The 25,901-nt window shown below is 44.1% G+C and overlaps 2 protein-coding genes across 11 annotated transcripts in view; one reads left to right on the top strand and one right to left on the bottom strand.

The window, feature by feature from the left end:
* Positions 1-3,617: 3,617 nt before the first annotated feature.
* Positions 3,618-9,735, top strand: LOC1280921 (lipase 3). The gene is made up of 5 exons (XM_061656655.1): positions 3,618-4,371; positions 4,433-4,815; positions 8,816-9,297; positions 9,365-9,510; positions 9,583-9,735. Exons 1-5 carry the CDS (start codon positions 4,186-4,188, stop codon positions 9,733-9,735), a joined length of 1,350 nt encoding a protein of 449 aa, XP_061512639.1. The 5' UTR covers positions 3,618-4,185.
* A 58-nt stretch (positions 9,736-9,793) lies between these two features.
* The window catches only part of LOC1280922 (protein argonaute-2), a 39,598-nt gene continuing 23,490 nt past the window's right edge, over positions 9,794-25,901 (bottom strand). For 6 of the 10 annotated variants that reach the window (XM_061661435.1, XM_061661437.1, XM_061661438.1 and 3 more), the window contains 11 exons: positions 24,565-24,639; positions 22,136-22,745; positions 21,961-22,055; positions 21,669-21,891; positions 19,590-19,835; positions 19,327-19,492; positions 18,661-19,000; positions 18,417-18,583; positions 17,808-18,326; positions 17,553-17,722; positions 9,794-16,752 (listed from right to left, as the gene is read on the bottom strand). In XM_061661435.1, the coding sequence (XP_061517419.1) occupies positions 16,614-16,752; positions 17,553-17,722; positions 17,808-18,326; positions 18,417-18,583; positions 18,661-19,000; positions 19,327-19,492; positions 19,590-19,835; positions 21,669-21,891; positions 21,961-22,055; positions 22,136-22,745; positions 24,565-24,639 (2,750 nt within the window). In that variant the 3' untranslated portion in view covers positions 9,794-16,613. The remainder of the gene's footprint in view (positions 16,753-17,552; positions 17,723-17,807; positions 18,327-18,416; positions 18,584-18,660; positions 19,001-19,326; positions 19,493-19,589; positions 19,836-21,668; positions 21,892-21,960; positions 22,056-22,135; positions 22,746-24,564; positions 24,640-25,901) is intronic. The other 4 variants (XM_061661440.1, XM_061661441.1, XM_061661443.1 and 1 more) reach the window with 2 other exon arrangements.

Genomic DNA, 25,901 nt, shown 5'->3' with positions numbered 1-25,901 from the left:
ATTCTTATTTGGGTTTGGGATGGATTCGCACTGCCGCTTCTGTGTTCGTGTTCGTGAACTGCAACAGCAACACAGCCAATCAATCAATCAGTGTTCCTTTCATCGCATTTCTCTGGGATAAGCAAAAACAAAGTTAGCACATAAAAACGACGAGACGCACATCCACCACTTTGGTCGCTTTGTTCTACGGTGTACGAATTGAGTGCGATTGATTTTTTTTTTCTTTGCTGAGGGAGATCTGTTTTTTGCTATCTTTTCCTGTTGCACATAGTGCACACCCCTACGCGGTTTTTTTCAGTGCTCCGAGCAATTCCAAAGTTTCTTTATGGCACTGTTTTTTTTGTGTGTTTTGTAGCTGTTTGTTTGAAAGTCTTCCATTTTTTCCCATCTCTCTCTCTCTCTCTCTACTGAACTGAACTTTTATCTGCCGGGGGATCGTTCGAGTGATCATTCCTTCCAACTCCCATCAATCAAGGTCCGCGCTTTGGGAGAAGCACTCTGGACCTGTGTCAGCAGCAAGCTGGTATGCTGATCAGCCGAGATGCCTTAACGAAGCGGATGCAACTTTGGCCCGCACGGATGCACACAAAACTGCACGGATGCAGAAAATTGTTACCCTCTTTTCCTTCCTCCCCAGGGACCCCCAGGGATGGGTCAGCGTGTAGTGAAGCCCAACACACACACACTCATACAAAAAAACCATCTGCCACAAAACTACAAAGGTCGTAGAAAACTCGGTGCTCACCTTCACCGGTCAACTTTTTAGATCGTCAACTTTGCGAGAGTTCGTCGGGCTTATTTCCCTCTGGGGGATCACCTGCTTGGATGGCGAATCATGACGACAAGGTACCAGGCGGGTTGAAGAGTACTAACTCTCACACACAAACACAAGCACACGGTGCGAGAAATGTTGCACAAAGAAGGGGAGTAAAAGTTTTGTAATTAAATTTAATCACGTTCGTGCGATTCGGGGTCAACTCTTTGTTTGGCTCTTTGTGCGCTCTTGAGGTGGCACAAATTTATTACAATTTTCAGGCTACTTGGTGTAGCTTCACCTGGGCTGGAAACTATTTTGCGTCGGTATCGGTGGCAGATTAATTGTTATTCGGTGTTGATGTCGGGGTTCCGATAGTGGTTTGAGCAATTTGTTGTAAATGGATTATCAGGACGATTATGTCAATCAGCTAATATCGTTTTAATTTTGTTAATTGATTCAAAAATATGCAATTGTATTGGATTACGAGTAAAGCTTAAGTGTATGAAGCCATCCATACATAAAAAACACGGAAATATTATATTGTACATGATATTGTACTGCTAAAGCATTTACAACACTGAAATCGTCACTGAAATTTAAAGTTCATTCGACTGCATTTAAATTGCAGGTACCGAGTGTAAAGTTTAAAATCGAAGAAGATCTGTTGAAAGTTTCTCGTTACTTGAATTTATTATTCAGAAAGAACGGCTTCGTTACTTGAATTGAATGAATAAATAACATTTAAATATAAAAACCAAATTCACAAAACAGTTGCACAAAAGCGACATGTTTGAAATAAAATAGCATAATACTAGCAAATAATCACTACATACTACAACATTCAACATTCAATTAAAAACAGCACATGCATGTGATCATTTTTAGTCTACAAACGATCATAAGAACGATTATTGACATAGGAATTTATTCAAAAGTTTTTGTATTCAGTGTTTGAGTGACCCCCTTCAGACCACATGGGACCAAATGCTCAACCTTAAAGGTAATTTTCATTGATTGCAGTCAATGGGAAATAACTTACCAAGATACTTCTTATTGTCTTATTGTAGGTATTCTTGATGTGTTAAAGAATCTTTATTTAGAATGGTTTTTGGTTCTTTAGAATCTTCCAATAATTTGCTTCAGCTTGGATACCATGAACTTCCATCAAAATACATTGGCTTTTGGCATACGCTTTCTTCATCTTGTATTTGGCGCGTAAACGTCCTACGGGGACTTCCCATCCTCTATACAGGATTTCGAGACTCAATCAATTACCACGCCGCCAGATGGTCAGTCCTTGCTACGGGGGGGGGAGGGGCAGTCCATTCTTGAACTCATGTCAATAATGAAGCAACATTCCCCGTAAAAATGCACACTTTTCAAGGTAAAGTTTGAAATGTTGTGCGAATAGTGGAAAAGAATGCCAGAGGACGACACGAATAATGTTGCCTAATGAGATAAACAAGTGTTCAATACACAGGCGGCGACATCTGACATAAAAACCCTACGTACACTACTAACTATTGACACTAGCGCCATCTACCGGTATAATACAGAGTTTACCTTGCCAATCCGGCCTCGTAAAAAAGCGTTTTCGGTCACCGTATATACTCTTTCGGGCGACGTAAACCCTCTATTGGGGATTGTTAGTTAAGTTCAAGGCTTGTACTCTGACCTCTCTTCAACTGTCGAATCAAATTCGCGCCTTGTGAAGAATGAATCGGGCATAGTGAACAAAGAACGCGACCAAAAAGGAATTTTACTATTCCACTTACTATTATAGTTCCTAAGTTAAGATTGACCAGCCGAGCGGCTATAACTGTGCATAAAAAATCAAATTAATCGAAAAAAAAATTCATTCTTTGTTCCCTAATAAAACACACATCTTTAATATCACAGTGCAACACAAAAAAAAAACTCTTTTATCTCAACCATTGGAACCAATTTCATCGTCTAAAGCACATGCACATTGTGCCTGGGAAATCATACTTTCATGCTGCGCTCGGCTCTAGAGCTAGTAAAACAATTCTCTCCTTCCTTCACAACGATACCAACAAGAACAAGGCAAAAAAACGCACACGAAAACGATTGCACTTGCAAAACTTCCCATCCTGAAAAGTTGCAACCAGCGTACACACACACAATCAGAAACTGGAAAAAAACACCCAACGAAAAAAACTCCAACACTTCAAACTACTCGTTTCGAGCGGCAAAACGTAACTGCGACCTGCAACCATGTGGTCCCGGTGAGGGAAATGGGTTTAAAAAAGTTGGTGTGCAGCAATGTTGCAACTTTACTACTTTTTGTTGGTAGTTTTTGTGTGTGTGTTTTCACTTGCACTGACGATGATGATGATGATGATGATGGTTCGAAATTAATGTTTCACCATGAAGCGGAAGTAGCGAACTCCCTCGGACCTTCCATTCCCAACACATCCTGGAGGATTGGAAGTGCTTGTAAACTTTTTGCCAAACATTACATCAAACATGACGTGGGACGTTTCCAGAAGGAGGCATTGGTGTTTTGGGGAGGGGAAGGGGAAGTAAAGGGAGTTGGGCGAAACTTGCAGCAAATCTGCGGTGTTCTAGTGGCAACTAGGCATCCACTAAAAAGCTGCAAGTGATAGCGATTCTTCACTGACTTTTGTTCAAAACAACAACACACGTGCTTCCGACAGATGTACCCAGGGGACGGCTGGTAGTAGCCAACAGACAACGGAAAATCGGCATTAAAAGAAGAAATAAATGTAAATAATCCTTTGCAGTGCAGTAAAAACTAGGCTTTTGTTGCTTACAACTGGATTAAGCCACTGGTTAAGAGGGATGTTTTATATTCAGCATCCCTTTGAGAGTCTGTTCTCTGGAAATTAAATATTAAAATCAGTAACACGGCCCAAAACCACAGCGACTCAGCCCCCCTCCCAAAAGCCAACCCAACGACGATTACTTATTCAGTGACCGTTTAACCCGAACACCACAACAACAACAACAAGAACAACAGCAGCAACAGCCAAGCAAGTCACCACCGACGACCGACACGACAAGTAAATCCATACATTATAATAGTCCCCAAGGTCCAATTTTAACTAAACGTTTGTACTCACCCCGATGGTGGAGCGCTCCGGGAAAAGAGATTCACCAGCTGGGCCCTCATCAGCAGCAGCAGCAGCAACACAACGACACAACGGAAATGCTAATTAAGCTGCTCACTGTTTCGGAACTAAAAAACAGATAACACACCGTCTGGTTTCAGTTGGATCAGTAAGTTCTGGAACCACAGATTGGAAGCATTCTTTCAAGCAAATAATACATCAAGCGACGTCATATTCCTCAATCCCTTCTGCGGTGCTTGTGAGAGAGGTTGATGACTCTGTCTGGCCTACTGGGTGTGATTGTTTAGTGTGTTGTGATCTGTGTATGGGGATAGCATGCCCACCGTCAAGATGCTAGCAACGGTTGTTAGGTGGTTGCTTTTGATGCCCTTACTAGTCCAACATGGTGTCTCGTCGAACTCCTTCAATGGGACACACAACAAGGTGGAGCTGGATGCAACTCCCACGACGCCGGCCACCGTTTGGAGAAGGCCACCGATCGAGTACGAGCGAGATCTAGTGGTAAGTGAGGCTTTACTTCTTCCAAGATTCTGCCCCCTAAACCGCACTCTTCCGCCCCAAGATCGAACTCATCGAAGGAGCTGAATATCCGATCGAGAAGCACGTCCTCACCACCACCGACGGCTACATCCTGAAGCTACATCGCATTCCCGACCCAATGCAGTACCCAGCGAGCGGGGAACGGCGCACCGACCAAAACCTGGCTGATGACCCCGATGGTTTGCTGCGCTTCGGTCCGGCGAAGACCTTCCGCGGCACGGTACTGCTTATGCCTGGGCTTTTCTCCACGGCGGCCGACTTTGTCGTTACTGGGCCGGAAAATGGGCTGGCGTTTGTGCTGGCCGATGCTGGCTACGATGTGTGGCTGGCGAATGTGCGCGGTTCCCGGTTTTCGCGCAAAAACATCAAGCTCAGCGTAGCCGATAGTGAGTTTTGGGATTTCAGGTGAGTTTTCAATGTAATGTTGGTTGTGGTGCTGGTGGGGTAAAAACATAAATCATTCAGATGAGGGGGGGGGGGGAAGGTAATCGTTAAAGCGATTTGAAAGCAGTGGGAAGTTAACTGTGCGGAAAATGTGGTGTCGACACTGATATTGACCGGAAGCAACCGAAACACCCGTCGGAGTCGGTGGACACAACAAATCATCGTGTTTAATTGCTTTCTTTCCAAGCAATTGGCCACGCAAATGGGACGCAGGTTTTCGATTGCTGTCGATACGGTGGTGTTTATCAAGATTGTTTAGATGGTCATTGGACGTGTTCTCGAACATGGGTGTGTAAATAAGTGAGTGTGGCTGCATTAATTTATGGAGGTTTGTGGGGTAATTTTTCACAACAAAAGGTAGTTTAGATGGTCTACCGTGAGCAACGGTAGGTATGGTTTATTCATTCTTATTGGAAGCATTTAACCTTTCAGAATTGATCCAAATCGGCACCGAGGTTCGTCGTAGATCAAAGCGAACATACCATGTATAAAATTTTGAAAAAAATGTATTTTTATTATCTTTTGTGTTGGTGGTTTACTAAGGATTTTTGGACGATTTTCAAAAATATTCGCCTCATTGAGCGTTTTCTTAAAATATTTATGAAATATTTTATTGAAAAAATGCTGACACAAATCCAATAAATAATGGGAACTTCTTCATTCTAATTTAAAAACATGTGCGGAAGAAGAAACTATCCTTAATTTTGAAACGATCTTGGCTTTCACATCCTTTGACACGTTGGAAAAAATGGATTACGGTCTTACTATTTTAACACTTTGACCGCCGGCCTGACGTCACAGTTTGCGAGTGAGCACGTAGCGCATGACAAGAGAGCGATGAGAGCGACAATTGTTCGTGCGACTATTATCACTCTTTTGTTTCATTTCGATAAGCGGCGTAGCACATGTCGTTCTCGTTCTCTCTTTCCTACCTCATTCGTTATCAAGAGAATTGGTGAGCGTCAGATACAGAGCTGAGCGGTGAACAAAGCCGTCGTGCGATTTCATATGACGCGGCGCTTAAAGTGTTAATAAGCGTACTTCATTAGTTCAACAATTAAGCTGTATAAATTGAAAAATAGAAATTAGAACAATATTTCACAATTAATTGTTTCTTGTTAGCAGGAAGAGATTAAGCGAAAAAGCGAACCCACCCTCCACTCACAAGTAAATTTGCTTCGCAATCTTTCACCGTTTTACGAATTCTACAACTAAAACTTCTCGCTCGACACTCCAGAAACGAATACATTCGTGTGACAGCTTAGGGTCTGCACTGGTGTCATTTCGTTACTCCTTGTTTAGGGAAGATGAATACTAAGAACACATCAAATTATTCATCGTTATTCAAGGGGTTTTCCAGGGGTTTTCATAGTATTCGGACACTTCTAAGGTTTATTTCTTCTTACACTTGTTTGACTCTGAGCTTTATGTAATGGGAATTTCACTCTTTAGCACCATTTTTGACAATCACATTAGATATTCCTACTGGATTTGTCCAAAAACGGTGGTATATAGTTAATATCCCGATGAAAGCGTCAAACAAGAGTCCCAAAATCATGAAAACCCCCGAAAACCCCTGTATAGTGTCTGAAACTTTATTTATTTTATATTTTTTAGAAGATAATACATGCATTAGTGTTCTACTATTAACTCATTTTTCTAGTCATTTTTTCGGCATTTATCAAACTTACCAGGTCACAGTTGACGAAAACGTGTTAAAACGTTCATACTGTAATTTCCCTAACCCTCGACAGCCAGGAAGATGTCTAGATACGCTATTTACGGGACCTATTTCCGCATATATTCTGTGGCCAGTTTGATTCAGAAATCCAAAACTGCAAACAACTTTCTTTCATGTTAAGTGACAACACGCAATTTCAAGCAAAACATTTCTATCGATATGACAAATCCTAACCAAACTGTCTCTAAAGCTACCTCCCCAAAACCTACCTTGAATTAATGTGGCCCATAATTTAACAGCCCAAATTTTGCATTTCGTTCCCAAACCGAGCTATGAATATATCATTACGATAACTACAATAAGCTCCTACTAATCCCAGGGAAAGCGTTAAACATTTCTACCGCCTTCAGATGGCTGTTTACGATAGCCATTCGATAAAATTCAGACGGCCACACCATAATCGCCACCCCGAAACACACCAAGCACAGCACGCTTGGGAGTGTAATGTAATGTAGCTCGGAATTAAAAACGGAGTACAAACGGGGGCGAAGTATGGAACGAAATACATTCAGACACAAACACGCTTGTGCCAAAACACAACCCTCCCCCCATCCGCACGATAAAGCCCGCACTTCGTTTAAATTGGCGCCAGACAGGCGACACCGACGCGATAAAGATGTCGCCCTCCCGTCGACTCTAAAAACGACGCAACACGAAAGTCCCGTCTGCTGCCCCAAAAACCTGCAAAGCAGAGGCGGAGGATTATTGGTGGACATTTTTGCAACGTGTCGGCGGGGGCCATATTTCATACGCACTGCTAGATAAATAGCGTTTTATATCCGCCACTAAGGATGGGATTTGGTTTCCTTTTTTCCTGGTTTGGGCTGCTATAGTTTATTCTGAAGAAATTCTACAATTCTGTGGAATTATCGGTGAAGAGATTTAAAAGGTGATTAAGAACTCGGACTCTTCACCATGCGGCAGATCTTGGAGAAGATGGCTGAATACAGAAACGACACATACCATCTCTTCATAGACTTCAAAGCCGCATACGATAGCATAGCCAGGGTAAAACTGTACGACGCTATGATCTCATTTGGAATCCCGGCCAAACTGATAAGGCTAGTTAGAATGACTATGACCAACGTCACATGCCAGGTGAGGGTGGATGGAAAACTCTCAGGACCTTTTGCTACCACCAAAGGTCTGCGCCAGGGAGACGGGCTTGCCTGTCTCCTATTCAACCTGGCACTAGAGAGGGCCATCCGCGACTCGAGGGTGGAGACTACGGGAACCATCTTCTATAAGTCAACCCAGATCCTGGCATACGCTGATGATATAGACATCATTGGTCTGCGGCTCTCCTATGTAGCAGAAGCCTTCCAAGGGATCGAGCAGGCGGCAGAGAACCTCGGATTGCAGATAAACGAGGCAAAGACCAAACTGATGGTAGCAACATCAGCGGGCCTACCAATAAATAATCAGAATTTACGTAGGCGTGATGTACAGATAGGTGAACGCTTGAAGTCGTCCCAGAAATCACCTAGCTTGGGTCAAAGGTCAGCAACGACAATAGCATGGAGGCTGAGTTGCGCGCAAGGATGCTGGCTGCCAACCGGTCATTCTACAGCCTGAAAAAGCAGTTCACCTCAAAGAAGCTATCGCGACGGACGAAGCTGCGACTATATAGTACCTATATAGTACCAGTACTCACATACGCCTCTGAGACATGGACACTGTCCAAATCTGACGAAACCCTCTTAGCCGCGTTCGAAAGGAAGATGCTCAGAAGGATACTTGGCCCCGTATGTGTGGAAGGACAATGGAGGAGCCGCTATAACGTCGAGCTATACGAGATGTACGGCGACCTCACTGTCGTACAGCGTATAAAGCTCGCCAGGCTCCGTTGGGCTGGCCATGTTGTACGCATGGAAACGGTCGACCCAGCCCGTCAAGTCTTTTTAGGCCGTCCACAAGGACAGAGGAGGCGTGGTAGGCCCAAATTGAGGTGGCAAGATGGCGTGGAGGCGTCCGCCATTAAGGCCGGGATAACGGACTGGCAGACGAAGGTGCGAGACCGTGAGCGGTTTCGGACACTCCTGAGACAGGCCAAGACCGCAAAGCGGTTGTAGCGCCGGATAAAAGAAAAAAAAAGAAGAACTCGGACATCTAAAGCAAGTTTTGGGTTTTAAACATCAATTTTCGAATGATAGAAAGCAGTTAGAGGCAAAGGCATTATTTTAAGACACTCTCCACTCTCTCAATCTCACCCCTACGAAGCTTCCACGAGATCGGCACGATCGATCTGCCCGCCATCATCGACTACATCCTGCGGGAAACGAACGCACCGAAGCTCTACTACGTCGGCCACAACCAGGGCATGACGAATCTGTTCGCGTTGCTCTCCGCCAAACCGCGCTACAACCGCAAGATCCATCACGCCATCGGTCTGGCCACGTTCGGTTACCTTGGCACCACGGACAACCGCGTCGTACGGCGGGCGGCCGAGCTGACGGACAAGCTGTACTCCACCCTGAAGGCGCTCAACATCCACGAGCTAAAGCCGACGCCCGACATTGTGCGGCTGATGAGTGGGATCGTGTGCTCGAGCGACATGAACGAGCTGTGCGTGGAAATGTTGCGCGGTTTCTTCGGCTCAACGGTGGACCGATCGCGCAATCTGTTGCCCGCCATGGTGGACGATCTGCTGACGAGTGTGTCAACGCGTCAGCTTATCCACATCGGGCAGCTTATGCAAACGAGTAAAGCGGGAAGTTGGGGGCAGTAGAGAGCTCACATTAATGCTGAGTCTTTCCTTCTATCTTTTAGAGAAATTCCAACAGTTTGACTATCGCAACTATATGCTCAACACGCAAAAGTACGGCCAAGCGAAGCCACCGGAGTACAATCTGTCGCGTGTGTTGCTTCCCGTTTCGCTGTTTCACGGCACGAAGGATTTCATCACCTCCGCAAAGGTTTGCCGTTAAATGTGGGGTGGGAAAAGCAGCTTCCTTGCCTTTCTAATACACGTTTTTCCCCACCAACAGGATGCGCTGCGGTTGAAGGACGAGCTGCGAAATGTGAAAAACTTTCTCGAAATACCGGACCTCAACCACATTGGTTTTGTGTACTCGGACCGTCTTTACGCGCGCGTCAACAGGAAGATAATAGAAATCTTTAATCAACACCCGAAAGCTTAAGGAGCAAACGCACCAGAGAAATCAAAGCTTTGTCATCGTTTTGCAACAACACACGTGCTTGTGTTACAGTTAATATAATTCTTTATTGTGGCTTTTACAACTCTCCCCTTTTGTTCTCTTTCTCTCCCTCTTCCTCTCTCTCTCTCTTTCTCTAAAATACGCGCAAAACGGGGCAAAAACGGATTTGTAAGGCAACACACAATCGAGCGCCGCTCGGGGTATCGCTTTAACTGAAATAATTATAATTAACGATCCTAACGATCCACACGCTCTCGTGCTTTGTTTATGTTTGAGCGATCGTGCGGGGGAGCGGGAGAGTGGGCACAATAAAGAAAGAAAGAAAGAAAAAAAACCCTCGGAAAAAGGGAGAAGATGAAAAAAGATTAAACCGTCTCACTAAAATAAAAAACTAATGCATTCGAAGGTTTGCCACTCAGGTCGGCGAAGAGATGCTCGCGCGCATTACGCAAACACGATGCCAAACGCACGCGCATCTGCGCCTATCTGCCTGCCTACTGCGATTACTGCGTGCAATAAATTAAAAAGGCATCTGCGCGCTCTCTCCCTCTCTCTCTCTCTCTCTCTCTCTCTCTCTCTCTTCTGTGGCGCTCATCTTCTTTAAGGTATCGCGTTTCGATATATTGGGCGAACGTTAAGGTCAATACTAACTGCTACAATAAATTGCGGTATTAAATTAATTAAATTAAATCCAAAACTAACACAACGAACGAACAAACGGAAGGAAGAGACGCGCTTGCGCGGGACACAGACGAACGTCGTGCTGCTCTCCTCTCTTTACGCACAAACACACACACACGCAAAGCTGCTGCTGTTACGCACGTTTGATCTTGCCCTTTGTGTCATTCGGGTCGGGTCGGTGTAGGGGGTGGGTGGGGCTCATAACGAGAGGGGTCAAACGGGATGAAAAAAAAAGAAAATACAAAAACAACAACAAAAAACCAACCCCCCACCCCTCCGCCGTATATAAAGCTAATCCTGCTCGTTTTCTTCTTTTTTTAAAGTGTTTTGCTTCTTTCCTTTCTTTTGCAATTGTAGTTGTGTGTGTGTGTGTGTGTTTGGGTCTGTGCTTTTCTTCCATTCCGTTTTTCATTGTCTAATTCCACTTTCTTTTGTTTGTTTCTTTTATGTCTCTTCTTTTGGAATCATTTTTTTTTGTTGCTGTTGTATATTAAAGTGTTTTGGTATGATCACCTCATTCAATGACGTTTCGTTTTCCTTGTGTTTGTGTTTCGTTTGCTTGTTTGTGTCTCTCTTTCTCGTTTTTTTTCTCTACGTGACGATGTCTCTTTCTTTTTTTTTTTTTTTTGAATGTGTGCTTTGACAATTTGTTTTCTCTTACTTTCTCACATGTTTAATGTATGTTTTGTGTTCCTTCCTTCTTCTTTCCCTTTACACTTTAAAGTTTATGCTTTGCTTTGTTTCGTCTTACTTGCTAGTTTTTGTTTTTTGTTTTACTTCTTGTTTAGCTTAATCTTGCCACTTAAACACATGTCTCTCTGTTTTTTCCATTATTTTAGTTGCTTTTGTTATCTAAAATACAATTTTGCCTGTTAATGGGTCATTGTTTTCATACTTTAATGTTCGATTTTTGCAAAGGTGTTTGCTTCTTCTTCACTTCCTCTTTCCTCTTCGTTTTTCTTCTTCTTTTTGACTACCTTAATATGTTATAAATCCCTTGTATAAGTTGAATATAGTTATTTGTTTCTTTTCACTTGTCTTGCGGTTCTTTTTCCACTTTCTTTGTTTTGTTTGTTTTTTTTTTCTTTTAAAAGAAAACATGTCGCGTACGTTTTTTTTTTGTGTGTTTGGTCACTGTGTTGTGTGTTGGTTGCGTTGCGTGTTATGTGCTATCATCACTCACCGTTACGTACTCTCTTTTATTCATTTTAGCCCAATTGTTAAACAAAACGCTGCTTTTCACATTCAAATTTGCTAAAAAGTTGTTTCCACTCCTTTGTTCTGTGTGGGGGTGTGTTTGTGTGCTTTTCTTCTTTTTGGTCATTCACTCTCACTCTTTATTCTTTTTGTTTTCGCTTATGTTTTGTGATTTGGATCATTAGACAGAGAGATTAGAATTGACCATCGGTCGGTTAAAGTTTATGATTCAAGTTGAAGGGGAGATTTTAAACTTCTCGTGCCTTCCATCATCACTGCTGGCCGCACCTTTTGTGCTCAAGCGCAGTTCGTAATTACAGCTAAAAACATATTTAGCAACTCGTCCCTGTGCAAGCCCTTGCAAAAGGCTTGGCAAAATCAAAATCTCCTCACCGCTTCCGTTGTGGTGTATTTGTCAGTGTTTTATTGGGTTTGTTTTTTTGTTGGAGAAACCTTTCTCAGTTGCGGTAGAGTTTCGTCTGTTTGCTTTATAAATTAGAAACAAACAAAACGGAAAACACATTTCTAATCTATTGATGGAGTCCTTCTAACCGTTCGATATCACCCCTTCTCTCTCCCTGCAATACGCGAACGATATGATTATTGGGGGTAATGTTTCAAGCCATGTAATGTCCTCTCGTCTCTCGTGAAATGTGCGTCCAAAACACCGCCGCCGCGAGCGATCGCGTTTTGAGAAAAATTAGCAATTTGGTGACCGCCATTTAAGATTTAATCATTTACAATTAATGTATGTATAATATACCTTTTTTCATATTATTTGTTACGATCCTTACAATCTAATTCCCGGTCTGAAGTTTCAGCTTACTGGTGGCACATGGACCACCGTACTAATATATATATATATGTATGTATGTGTCTCGCTTGTGTGTTTTTTTTTTGTTTGTTTGTTTGTTGTTACTCTATGTTTCGACGAATGCGTGCTGCTGCTGCTGCTTTTATCGAGATGCTGCTGACCTAAATACTTCCGTCTAGTCATTTTGCCCGCACGCAATTCATCTGATGATCTTGCTTATTATTGCGATATTCACGCGATGTCCAACTCTACTTCACATTATAATCATTCCTCTCTTGCTTATACGCGAAATGGGTGATGCTGCTATGAATCAGTAACTGAATTTTACCCACGAACTGCTGTGTGTGTGTGTGCGTGAACTGGTTTGGTTGGTGGCTTTGCGTTGGTGTGTTAAATAAAAAAAACGGAAGCCCCAGTCCACACAGTTCGGCACCGAAACAAACACTCCACAATTTTAAAATCCATCATGCTCATTATCAGTTTTGTTTTCCATCCACGCTACTAGACTCCTTCTCCTTGTTTGTCAACATTAAATCCTACCCCACTTTAGAGATGCTTTCCGAGTGAAGCAAGCAACATATATAAATGTACGTACATATAGAGCTAATATATAAAGACCGCACACTAGCACGGACTGATGTTGCCTGCTGCTAATGTGTATGAAGGAAGGGAGCTACAAATGTATGTTTAAACACACTAGTGCGCAGGAGGTTCGAGCGAGCGAGTAAAGCTTACTTCCCTTTTTTGCCAGGTTAGTTTCCATCCTCATCATCATACGTTTACTGAAACCTTCGTGCGAATCGACAATACAATATGATGCTACTACTGCACAGGCAAAACTAAAAAAACGGTGTAATGGGGGGCGGGTGTAGCTTTTACAGGGTTTTCGAGGATTATATAGACATGTTCAGCGAGTTGTAGATTCGTTCAGGCACATAATAGACTCTTTCAGCGAGATATAGAATTGTTCGGAAGTAGGCGTAGACATGTTCGGTTATACTGTAGAGCTGTCACTTTCGTACCCCTTGGACTGCAGCTTGGATCATTCTCATCAGAAGGTAAACAAACGGTTTTCGAAAAAATATGCTTTTTTCAACTAATTTATGTATTAAACAGCTTGGAGAACGATTATTAGCTACTTTTAGGACTTTTAAGAATGAAAAATTGAACCCTGCGGCACAGCGTGTAAACAAAACAAATGACAGCTCTACAGAATCGCTGAACATGTCTACGCCTACTTCCGAACAATTCGATATCTCGCTGAAAGAGTCTATTATATGCCTGAACGAATCTACAACTCGCTGAACATGTCTATATAATCCTCGAAAACCCTGTAAAAGGGCACCTGTGGGTGCCTGGGAAATGGGATCTGATCTGATTATTGTTGCGTGGTTGTTTTTTAGTGTGAGCATTCTATCCGCTCTGGGTGGGTTGTTCATTCGGGCTCAGTGGTAAGATTCTGTTGTTTTTTGGGAAAGGGGCGGAGTGAGGGGGTTTATGTATCGTTCGCGTGCTTCATTGCGCTTTGCACCTCTTATAAGTATCATACGTTTAAGTGTAGCAGCCGAATTTGCAAACTACAGCTGCGCACTGTCACACACACACCACACACCATCACATACATGCATACGGAACAGAACACATCTTGAACCTGGCTCGCTGCTGTCCCTAACAAACCCTAAATTGTGTAGCTGTCGCCGTTCCTTTGTCCGTTCTTTTCTTACTCCCGCCCGTGACACACATACAGTTTTGACACATTTTGCATTGATAAAAGCCTCCATACATTGAGAGGGGTTTGATTGGATTTGACTACAAATTCATCTACATAACCACGTTTTGTGTGGGGGGCTCTCTATAGCTTAGTGTTGTGTTGTGTGATCAGAGTTTGTAAAAAGAATTGTGTTTACATTGTGTTAAATATTTTACACCTTTCCGGTAGTGCTACCCCTCCCCCACGGAACCACTGCGGGGGGTCTGATGAAGCAATATTCATGTTTTTTTTTTTCATGCTGAGTTCCCTCTTATCGTCTTACGTCTTAAGAATCTATGATTTGACCGCATTCATTAGTGACCGTACCGAAGAGCTTTAGTTTGTTTCGCTTAAGTTTGGATGATGATGTTTCGTTGGCGCATTCAAAGGGAGGGGGGTCCCCCTTCCCCCCTGCATATTCGATGCTCTTTCCCGCGGCAGACGAGATTTTGTTTTCCTTACACGTATATACAACAAGTTGAAGAATTGATTGTGTTTGGGTGTATGAGTGCTATTAAACTGTCTGTCTAATTCCCGGCACTCGTGTTGAGGTGCGTGTTTCGCATGAGACAACAACAAAAAACCACACCACACAACACATCGAGAGCTTTTGCTCGCTATGCTTTAGATCAAATCTATTCAAAATGGCGCTTAGTAGCTTAGTAAGCACACGAAACGAGCAAACCTTTTTGACTATTTTTACAGCGCTGGCGTGTGTGTGTGCTGAGAGCGTGGGAAGCTTACTGGTAAGTAGTAGTAGTAGTAGTAGTACTGAGAGCTTGTGCTAGTGTATAAAAGCGCGTGTATCTACTAATAACTCTAGAGGCGAAATGATTCATCAACCCCTTGGGCTGGACTCATGGAGGCGGTGGTAGAGACTGTTCTGTTCCAAACGCCGAAGGGGCGGGAGATCTCGTAGAGGAAGCTTAAACCACCAGCAGCATGTTATTGCCGAACGGATGGCATTGTAGTTGCAAATTGGTTTGCATTTGAGCAGTGGGAAATTATCATTTCATGAATTATACACGGAAAGCTTGCTTCTCTTTCACATATCCCGCTAACGAAAAAAGAAAGAAACCTTATTCACCTACATCTCCTTCATCTCGTTTTCTGTACTCATTCTACACTAATGCTGTCATAATATATTGGATATTTGCTTCCAGTAAATTTAACCAATAGTAAAAAAAGCAGCTTATTTGACGAACTCAAAACTTAACTCGTTTTGATCCCTCCACCCGAACACTTCGGGGGTTCAGAGCCGCCGAAGCCGCACAACGAGCAAATTCATAATTGGTAGCCGTGTGACAGTCGATGTTAAGACGTAAAAAAAATCCCTTGTATTTTCACAATTGTACTAAACTATTACCGACTAAATACAACGTTTCACATCATTTGTCTCACTGATGATGGTGGTCGCCTTCCCCCACCGCGCGTTCTTGCGGTGTTGAACGTGATTGGGGCACTGATTGTAGCGTAAAGTGTGTGTTTTTGTGTATCAACAAGAGTCTATTGATAGTATGTTGTTTGTATTGGTTGTTGCACGATGTCAAAGAAAAGGAAACGTAAAAACGTAAAGCTCACTGCAAACCCAACTTAATTTGGGGTTTGTTTCCTACGTACATAAACACACGCAACCACCAACAACATCATCATCAGCATCTGCTACTGGTAAGAGCTCGTAAGGAAGCGAATCGTGTTACAAACTAAAGGTTTGCATATACGTTATGAAATAATATAAGGACACGGTAAACATTTAAAACACACGATAACATGCAACGATCTGTTGCAAAACACGAGACTGTTCTCTCTACTCTACTACACCTCTCTTGCGCTTTGCTAGAACACACCTATCTCGCTGGGTAGTGGTGATGCAATGAGGTGATAACTGCACAATTGCACAATCCGTTACCCTACACTCCCCCCCTACATTACAGTATCTCGTGCGATTGCTTCCGCTCAATATTGGTACTGCAGAGCATTGCAAACTACGCGCCCGCATGGTGTTCGGGGGGGTTTTGCGCGTAAAAGCTTGCCAACATCATTCGGGATCATCATCCGGGGTACAAAATTAAAGCATCAGTGGGTTTTGCGTTACACCTGACAAACGCGTGAGAGATCTCGATAGCATAGTGATTGATTGAATTTGATTTACGATTAAAACCGCTTCGGCTGCTGCTGTTGCTGCCGATGTTGATTGTTGATGATGCTGCTGCTGGATCATCACCACCAACAGAGCAAGCTGGCGCGCGTTGGTTTCGGTACTGCTTTTTTGTTGTTTTAGTGACTTCGGGATGCATATCCTTCTTCCTCTTCTTCTCCTCTGCACACTGCAGCAGCAGCTCGGACGGCGACGACGGCCAAACTGAAACTGCGTGTGTATGTGTGCGTGTGTCGTCCGATGAAGCCTTTGCCCAGCATTTAGGCAAAGTACATAACCTTTTTGGTGTCGGCGTGTACAGTAATGGCGCGGGCCATCGCGCCCGGCGTTCTGTCCTCGGAGCAACCGCTCTGGTGCGATCCTTCGCCCGAATCGTGCTCCTTCTCGACCAAGTGGTACCTGTGGGCAGAATTTAATGGATTAACAAACCGGTCCATCCAAAGCGAAGTAGTTAAATCTAGACTAGTGGTGGGACCTCGAAATCGGATTCCGATTCCCAGTTCAGAATCAATTCCGGAGCCGATTCCGATGCTGTAACCGATTCTGGAGCCGATTCAGGAGCCGATTTGGGAGTTGACTCCGGAGCCGATTCCAAAATCATCTCCAGGATCAGAATCTGCTCTGGAATCAAAATCGGTCCCAGATACGGAATCGGCCTGGAAATCACAGTTTGCTCCGGTAACGGACTTAGGATGAACTCCATCAAAGGAATTAGCTCCGGAATGAGAATTAATTGTTGAATTGAAATAAGAAGTTTTAGAAGCGAAAGCTGTCCGGGAATCTCCATGAGAATGGATCGTTTACAAATATTTTTTTGCGGTTATCAATACTTAACATCATTGAACCCAAATGCCTATTCTTATGGAGATGCCGAAACCGACTCCGTTTCGAAGCTAATTCTGATTTTGGAGTCAATTCCGATTGCGGAAAAGATTCTGATTCCGAATCCAATTCCGGAACCGATTCTGATTCCGGAACCGATTCTGATTCCGAATCCGATTCTGGAACCGATTCTGAATCCGATTCCGATTCCGGAACCGATTTCGAATCCGTTTCCGGAACCAATTCCGGAGCCGATTCCGTAAACAAATCCAGAGCCGATTCCAGAAAACTTCGGAGCTAGCTGGAATCGAATCCAACGAAATCTTCATTTTTCCAATCACTAATCTAGACACTGGTGTGTTTGTGTGGCGTCTTACCTCGCCCTAAATGCGACCAAATGTGCGTAGTAGGCAGGAGCTGGAATGGAAACGGATCGGGTACACCGGACGTACGTGTGGCACAGCTGATACGTTAGGCACTGCAGCTCGTCCGACTCGAAGTGATTGTCGTCCCAGAGCACGTGGTAGTGGGACGGGCGACTCGTACCCTGCAGCGATGCATACAAAAATTGCAACATAAATCATACTTATCTGCACGTTAACCACAAAAAACAGCCAAAGCAACAATCATACCTGAATGCCCTGGTGGCTGCACAGGTAGAAGTCAAACTCGGTCGGATGCGTAATGCCCACGTCCACGGTCGTGCCGGCTGGAATGTTGCCCGATTTGCCGCTCTGCTCCTTCTTGTCCGCGCAGAACAGCCGCGTGTGGTGCCGCTTCTGCACCACGATGAACGTAATGCCCGGCTTGTAGTCGGCCTCCAGCTTGATGCACGCCTCGCGGATCGCCGTCAGCTCGTGCTGCAGCACGTGCGGGAACTGGCCCTCGGACACTCCGTCCCGGTAGAGGATGATGCGGTGCGGCTTGAACCCGCCGGTCGATTTGTAGAACATGATCAGCAGCTCGCGCACCATGCTGCTCAGCTCCTGGATGATCTCCTGCCGGTGCTGCTGGACGCGCACCGTCGCCGCGTACCGGGACGGATGCGCATCCATCGAGCCGACGACGGCCGCAATCGACGGTTTCTTGTTGTCGCCGGCCGGCGGGTGCGTCACGTCAGCGCCGAGGAAGATGACCGGCTCGTCGAATACCTGTGTTTAGTATTGGTGATGTAAAGAGGAAAAATATAAAAAAATGTTTATTTACTCAGTTTCCCGATGCGACGGGTTTGAATTACGCACCTTTGGTCTGATCGATGGCACCAGAATCGAGTTGATTCCACCAAGCTTCACGTTGATCTTCAGGCAGAGATTGGACAGCGTTTGGGGCGACGTTTTGTTCACGTTCTTCGCCTGCACACACTGCGTCGCCATGCCGAGCACCGTGTCGCCGACGCGCTTTACTTCCGCTGTAACACACAAAATAATACGCAAAATTGCATTAAGAAACAATTGTACGCTCCTTTTGTTCCTGCTCACAACTCACCGTAGACGGGCGTTTTGCCGGGCAGCACCACCACGACGAGCTGCAGGTGGCTGAACGTGCTCTTCAGATATCTAAACATCGGCTCCACCTGGTCCGGCCCGGTCGCGTACTTGCAGAAGCACGGCTGCCCGATGATCGGCATGCCCGCGTCGTTCGAAATCTTCTGCAGCTGCTGGGTAAAGTTGCGCAGCGCGTCCTCCCGCACGGTGCGCTGGGGCGCGAAGCAGGCGATCGCCCACACGCGTATCTCGACGCCGGTAAAAAATTGTTTGCCTCGCATATCCCAAACCCCTTGGTTTGGTAATGCTAAGCTCACCTTGTTCTGTGGACCGGAGAGTAACTTTTTCACTTATTTTAATATGCCTATTACGGGGTGCGGGCCAGGGCCGAATGGCCACTGTCGAGGCGCGCGCGATCAGGGCCAGTGTTTGGTTGTGCGTGCGTGTATGTATGAGTGTATGGTAACTGTTTCGTTATGCGGCTCGGTGCGCTTGCTTGCTACGACCTGGGAAAACCGTCAGGGAACCGGTTCCACCAATCGTAGCAAACGGCAAATACTGCTGCCCACTCCACCCATCAACACGACGACACAAAACACGTGTCCTCGGCGTTCGCTCGATCTTGGAGAGGGGGCATTGCTTGCCACACCACTCATGGATAACTTACTTGTCCGCTCATGCTGGAAACGCGCCCACCGTACTGTAGCTTCGGAGGGGGCAGCACACGGCCCCGCACCTCCATCATGTTGTTCGAGATGGTCAGGCCGAACTCCTGCACGTACGCGTCGTTGTTGAAATCGGCTCGCCGTACCAGATTGTTGATTTCTCGCTCCCTGTAATGCAAAGGAATACAAAAGAATGAGCAAGTGAGAATCGCTTAACCGGCACGCACGTGACGGACGGAGCAAACCCCACACCACTTCCACTTACCGATCGGGTGCCGAACGGGCAGTCGCTTTGATCATGGTCGATGTTTGCATGTCGGTCAGCTTCTTGATGCAGCGCTGGCCGGCCACGATGTTGCACACCTCCAGCGGCAGGTAGGTGTGTTTGTGCTCCTGGCCCACCTGCAGGCAGGGCAGGTGCGGATAGCGCAGCTTCATCTTGTACTTGTCGAGGAAGTATTTGGCCACCGTACACTCGACCGTTTGGCCGTTCTCTAGCTGCAACGGGAAGCTGTGCAAAAAACAGGAAGATTGTGATTAAATTTGTGCATTTTTTGTACATTCTATTTATATCTCTATTTGTTCTTTTTCTTATAGGTACATCCAAGCATGGGCATTGAGTCGGTCTGGTGGTACAGTCGTCAACTCGTACGACTTTAACAACATGCCCGTCATGGGTTCAAGCCCCGAATGGAAAGTGCCCCCATACATATAGGACTGAGTATCCTGCTATGGTAATGATTAAATCACTCAAAGCGCCGAGCTCTCCAGTAGTGCTACAAGCAAGGCCTTGTGACCGACAACGGTTTATTGAGCCCAAAAAAGAAGAAGAAAAGATATCCAAGCATATAGTTGGCAAGAGTAAACGAGTAGTTGCAAGAATTTAAATCGTTTACACTTTAGTTTAATTAATAGTTTAGGACTCTTTTGTGATACAACTCACACGCTCATCGGACTCTGTGTTGAATCACTACTCACTTGCTTTATAATTCAATTCATTTTGAAGGAGTCTTTATATCATTTTAGGCAGAGTTATCCAGAGTTTTAAATCCCATTTTCGATCTTTTACCTATTCCTAATTGTTTGTTCCAGTTCCAAATCTGTACATGGGAACTGAGATTAAGTGATACGGCGAAATAGGCCGTTCTTACAAAACTGAGATATTAGATAGCTTTTGCTTATTCTTAGTATTCTTATCAAGACTGTTTTTACTAGGTTTGAAGTTTCTGTTGATGATCAATAATCCTTTAACATAAGCTATTTTCACTGTATCCATCTTAGTTTCTATCCTATTTATGTTAGAAGTCTTCCTTATTTGTTCCTGACTATGTAAAACAAAGTCTTTTCGGTAAGTTTATTCAGGGTAGAGTGGCTATAGGGATTGGAATCGGTAACTCATTCTTTTGAGCTGCACCGACTAATGACTCACTACAGTCTGACAGGAATCAAATCCTAGCTCTCTTCAGCGCTTACTCTTCGCAACTCTTCGCGACTCTAGCGCGAGCAACTCGCCATTATGGGATTATATTCCCTTCGAATCGTTGTTCAGTGTTTTGGTGAATCATGGTCATGATCATGAAGTGAATCATATAAAATATAAAAGGGAACAGTGAAATGATTTATATTAACATTAAGTCCTGAGTGTATCCCACATTTACTTTCAGAATTCTGAATCCTACACTCATCTCTTAGTGTTGGGTTTCATGAATCTTTCGTTGAGATTCACTTATATGAATCTTCTGCGATGAGTGATTCGAATCTAAAATCGAAACTCCAAAGATTCATAAAATTCCGAAAATTCATGAATCTCTAAAGTTTCATGCATCTCCAATGTGTCATGAATCTCGAAAGATTCATGTATCTTAGAAGTGTTATGGATCCCTAGAGATTCGTGAATCTTTCGAGATATATGAATCTTTTCAGATTCATGATTCAGGAGATAGGATTTTTCGAGATTCGTGAATCTTTCCAACCGAGAATCAGATTCATTCAATCATTTCAAAGATTCATTGAGATTCTTTAATCTGAATCAAATTTGCCCAACATCTCTATTCTCAAGTTGTTTTAGCTCCATAATCCCGTATTCCAGTAATCCCTGTACTCAGTTTTGATGAATATCAGTCCCATTTATAATCCACCCATCCCGATTTCCTTTATTTGTGTCCCTGTCCTATTCGTTGCCTTGCTTCCAATTTGAGCTATGTTTCTGAAACTGATCCAAATCACTCGCTATTGTTTCTACAATTGCTAATTGTGCACTCTAGTACCGTTAAACCACACACAATACACATCCTAAAACGTATAGCAAATGAAACATCTCCCACTTTATGCCCGTTCAACTTACGATTGCATTTGTGCGGGTCGTCGCGTCACATTGCAGACGCGATACTTGCGCCGCATCGTACCGCAGTGGGTGATTTCGATCTTGAGCCCCTTGATTTCCTTGGTGAACTTGACGCGCTGCGAATCGGTCAGCGGTTTGCGCTGCTCGTTGATGTCTCTGATGTCCAGCACCTCACACATGAACTCAATCACCGGCTGCGCCTTGTAGAACGCGGTAGCCGATACTGCAAAGCGAAGAATGAAAGGAGTTATTATTTGTTGTCCATTTCGCCAGCAGAAAAGCCGTTCCTTACCGTCAATATTAAGCATCATCTTCCACTGTGAGGGTCTGACACTCTGGTGGAAACCGAACCACACCTCACGACCACCGCCCAGAGGATGATAGTACCTGCAAAAAAAAAGACGTTACAGAGACAGAGATGGTTACATCGGTCAGAAAGAAACCACTCGCGACGCCTCTCCACTTACCCATCCGGCGAGCTGAAGAAGCTGCGTCCGACCGGTGTGTAGGTCATGCTGGGCAGATGGCGCATCACCACATCCAGCGCCAGTATCGCATCGTACGGTATCTGGCGGGTGCGGCCCTCGAGCGCCTCCTCCAGGTTGAACAGGGACACCTGCGCGACCCACTTGATCGTGACGCGGAACACCCGATCCTTGCCCTCGCCCGGCAGCGTTACCTCCAGCTCGACGCGATCGTTCCCGATCGGGAGCAGATCGCGCGTGTACAGATTGTTGCGCCCGTCGAACACGGGCTTCAGCGCGCCGAACATCTTGCTGTACGCGTGCACCATCGTTTCGATGATTTCGCGATTCACCTTGCGCGGGCACTTGTCCGGCTGGATGTTAATGTCGTAGTGGTGCACGAACCCGCGCGGCATCGTGATCTGGAAGTGGTTGGCCCGCAGCACGATCGGGCGGCCCTCCCGGCCCAGGTTGGGCCGGCGCGGGCATGTGAAGACCGGTAGATCCGGCGGTGCCGGCGGTGTGGCCGGCACGACACCGAGTGCCTGCGCACCCTGCGTACCCGTCGTCGTCGCCACCGTGGTCGGGTTGACCGTCGCCCCAGCCGGAGGTGCTGCAGGACCGTCGAATCCAATCCAGTCGCAGGGTTTGTCAGGGGGGAGGGGGTTTAAAAGGGGAATTTAAATTTTACACAAAATTCCACAACCGATTCAAGTCGATCGTTGAACATTGTATAAATAGATTCGAATTTCAGCATGATTTTAATTGGATCGAAACACAAACCAAAGATTGTAAACAGTTGATAGTTGTGTTGTTGTTCGATGAGGGGAATGAAAAGAAGGGAAAAATAAACGAGAAAATAGGCATTAACATGAGTGCTGCAGAGGGTGAGCATACGAAAATGATGTTGTTTTGTCCCTGCAGAGAACAAGCGAAGAGTATCAGACTCCACACCTGCTTGGTACATCATTGCACACACACACGCACACACACATTTCGTGTGCAAAACCGACGTGGACCATGTGGTGGGCAAACAAAAACGTGGGAGCGAAAGTGCTGCGCTCCCGTTCTTAATTGCTGTCGGGAGACCTAAAGTGAAACACGCTACCCTATGCAGAGCTACAAAACGAACCCTATTACAGAGCCCTAGCATTGTCATTATAACCTGAAACTATTTACACAGAGAGAACACATTAATACACATTCTGGCTGTGTTACTAAATACGCTTTTGGTGTTATGTTTTCATGTACATTTTGCTGTCCAAATCGTATGCTAAGCTCCAATGATTTTGTTTTTCTTTTTTTAATTTCGATTAAAGTTTAGTAATTTCAACATAACCTCCTAGGCTGTAACAAGCGCGGTTTGAGCGTGTCTGTTGTGTGTGGAGGGAGTAAAATGAACTGAACATAAATTGAGCCAGAAATAAAAGGAATTTAAAACAAAGATAATAATGTAATGAGCAACATTTGCCTTTTTCTCTAGTTTTATGTTTCTATTTAATTTGGATTATGTAAATTATGTTCATTTGATTACTTTTGATAGTTTGCTCGAATGATGTGTATTAAAGCAGTTAGTCACAGATGAATAATTTACAAAAAAAAGTTAGAGATTACCACAAGGCGCTGACTCTTATTTACACAACTGCTTTAGTATAGTTATTCGTTAACATTAATATTAAATGTAAAGCAAACATCATCAACAACATCCACAAATATTTAAAGCATAACTCATTCGCGCCATGGAGCTATCATTAAAGTAGAATAAAATAGTTTTATAATATCATATGATAATCTTAAGGAGTGAATGAAATATAACATTACACTTAAAATTGAATTTAAAGCAACTTTTCTTCACTCTTCTTGGTCTCAGAGTCGATGAATGACAAGTAAAAGACGCTTAAACAAAATAGCAAAGTAAAACAACAAAAAATAGAACAATTCAACAAAGTTACCAAATAATAAAATGGTAAACATTGAAAAGAAATAAATACAGACAAAAACCAATACATGTTTGTGAGCAAAACATCCTGCTTTGAATTGTTCGAACAATTAACACACCACACCAAAACCAAAGATTCGAAATGTTGTTGTGTTCTTTTCGAAGTAATCTTCCTTTCCATTCTTTCTTCATAAGGCACATTGCGGTGTTGTTGTTTTCTTTGTTTTTTTTTGGCAAATTTTGATGTTGTAAATTTTGGATTTTTCGAATGCAAATACATATTCATAAATTACGGCATCGCGCTCATCATCCTAAGTGCTTTCCTTCTTCGATGTTGTTCTAATTTCATTTTATGGTTTGTTAAATTTTCCTGTTCGTTGTTGTTTTTTTCTTCTTCTTATTCTTCTGTATTGTTTATATGTGATGATGATAATTTATGAATAGGTAGTATTCGAAAATGTATCGAAACAAGAAGATAAAGCAGGTAGTTTACGTGAGAGTGTATCGAAGCTGGTCTGCGACTGAGACGGACTTGGAGGCCTTGGCGGCGAAGAAGTCCATGGTGATTCTAAAAATAAAGAGAAGAAAAAAAAGAGAACGAAAACGATATTTTCTTTGCGCATTTTTGTTTTTTGAGGGGGGGGGGGGGGGTGGTTTCGGGAGCAGTGGGGGGAGTGGTGGTTTTGTTTTTTTTTTTTTTTGGTAGACAAAACCGGAAACAAAAAAAAGAACATTTTATATTTGAGAGTGTAGAAAAATAAAGAAAAATGTATAAATCAAGGAAGCAAACCGATAACTTAAAGAAAAGGATTGGTTAAGAAGAGAGAAAGTAACTCTCCATCAAAACTAATCATCTTAAGATAAGAAAAATAGAAACATAGTTGAACAAAAAGAGGAAAATTCTAGCTACAAAAAAAACGCACGCAGAGAATGCTACAAATGATTCCGAATCCGTTGTTCCGCACTGCCGTTCTACCTGGAAAAAGCCTGTCGTTTAAAGAAATATAGTCGTACGCAAGGGCTAAACTACAAATACAAAATCAAAGAGCGAAGTTTTATCTTCCCCCCAACGTCACAGCCGGTGAGTCAGAAACGGATAGGGATTATTCATCCAGCCACTAATTGCATCGAGTGCAGTTGTTCTGGACTGCACCTTCCACCATTTCCGAGATTCGCATGAGTCATACAGGCGACATTGCAGCAACAGCGCACAGCGGCACAGATCTAGTACGTAGGTGCTTGTTTGGTAAGTGGTGTTAGAAATGTTAGCGAAATGAGGTATGAAACAGACATCGACAAAGCGCTTATTTTGCATAACAAAAGCCGAGATTTAATGGAATAATCGCCTGTGAAGGATGGGGGAGTGCAGAACTTCATTTTAAGTGTCATTTATTGGATTAGAAGAAGAAGTGATCGCGTCCACCTTTCCCTCCTTGGCAACACGAACACACACACACGCACACATTCTGCATCGTCATGGACGGCCAGCGACATGCGACAAAACACAGCGCCTCCTAAGATTAGATTTATTTACATATATGTGCACACATACCAGAGAATGGGAGTAACACAAACACACATACACCAATCAGAGTTGATCTAACGGACAAATTGAGAAAAAGTGTGACACCTCAACGACGGTGGAAGGAAATGTGGGACAAAACGAGGTTCTCTGTGTATGGAGGACGACGACACGTGGAGCAACAGATGAGAAGACGCCCCCCACGCACGCTTTCTGTTGACCTTCGCTGATGATCGCGATGATGATGTTGCCCTCCCGCATTTCCCTACATAGCATTGCGTTGTGACGAAGTTCTCATTGAGATAGAA

Source organism: Anopheles gambiae, chromosome 3 (genome assembly GCF_943734735.2).
Source record: "Anopheles gambiae chromosome 3, idAnoGambNW_F1_1, whole genome shotgun sequence".
Taxonomy (NCBI): domain Eukaryota; kingdom Metazoa; phylum Arthropoda; class Insecta; order Diptera; family Culicidae; genus Anopheles; species Anopheles gambiae.
Note: the sequence above shows the minus strand (reverse complement) of the source record. Positions and strands in the feature narration are given on the sequence as shown.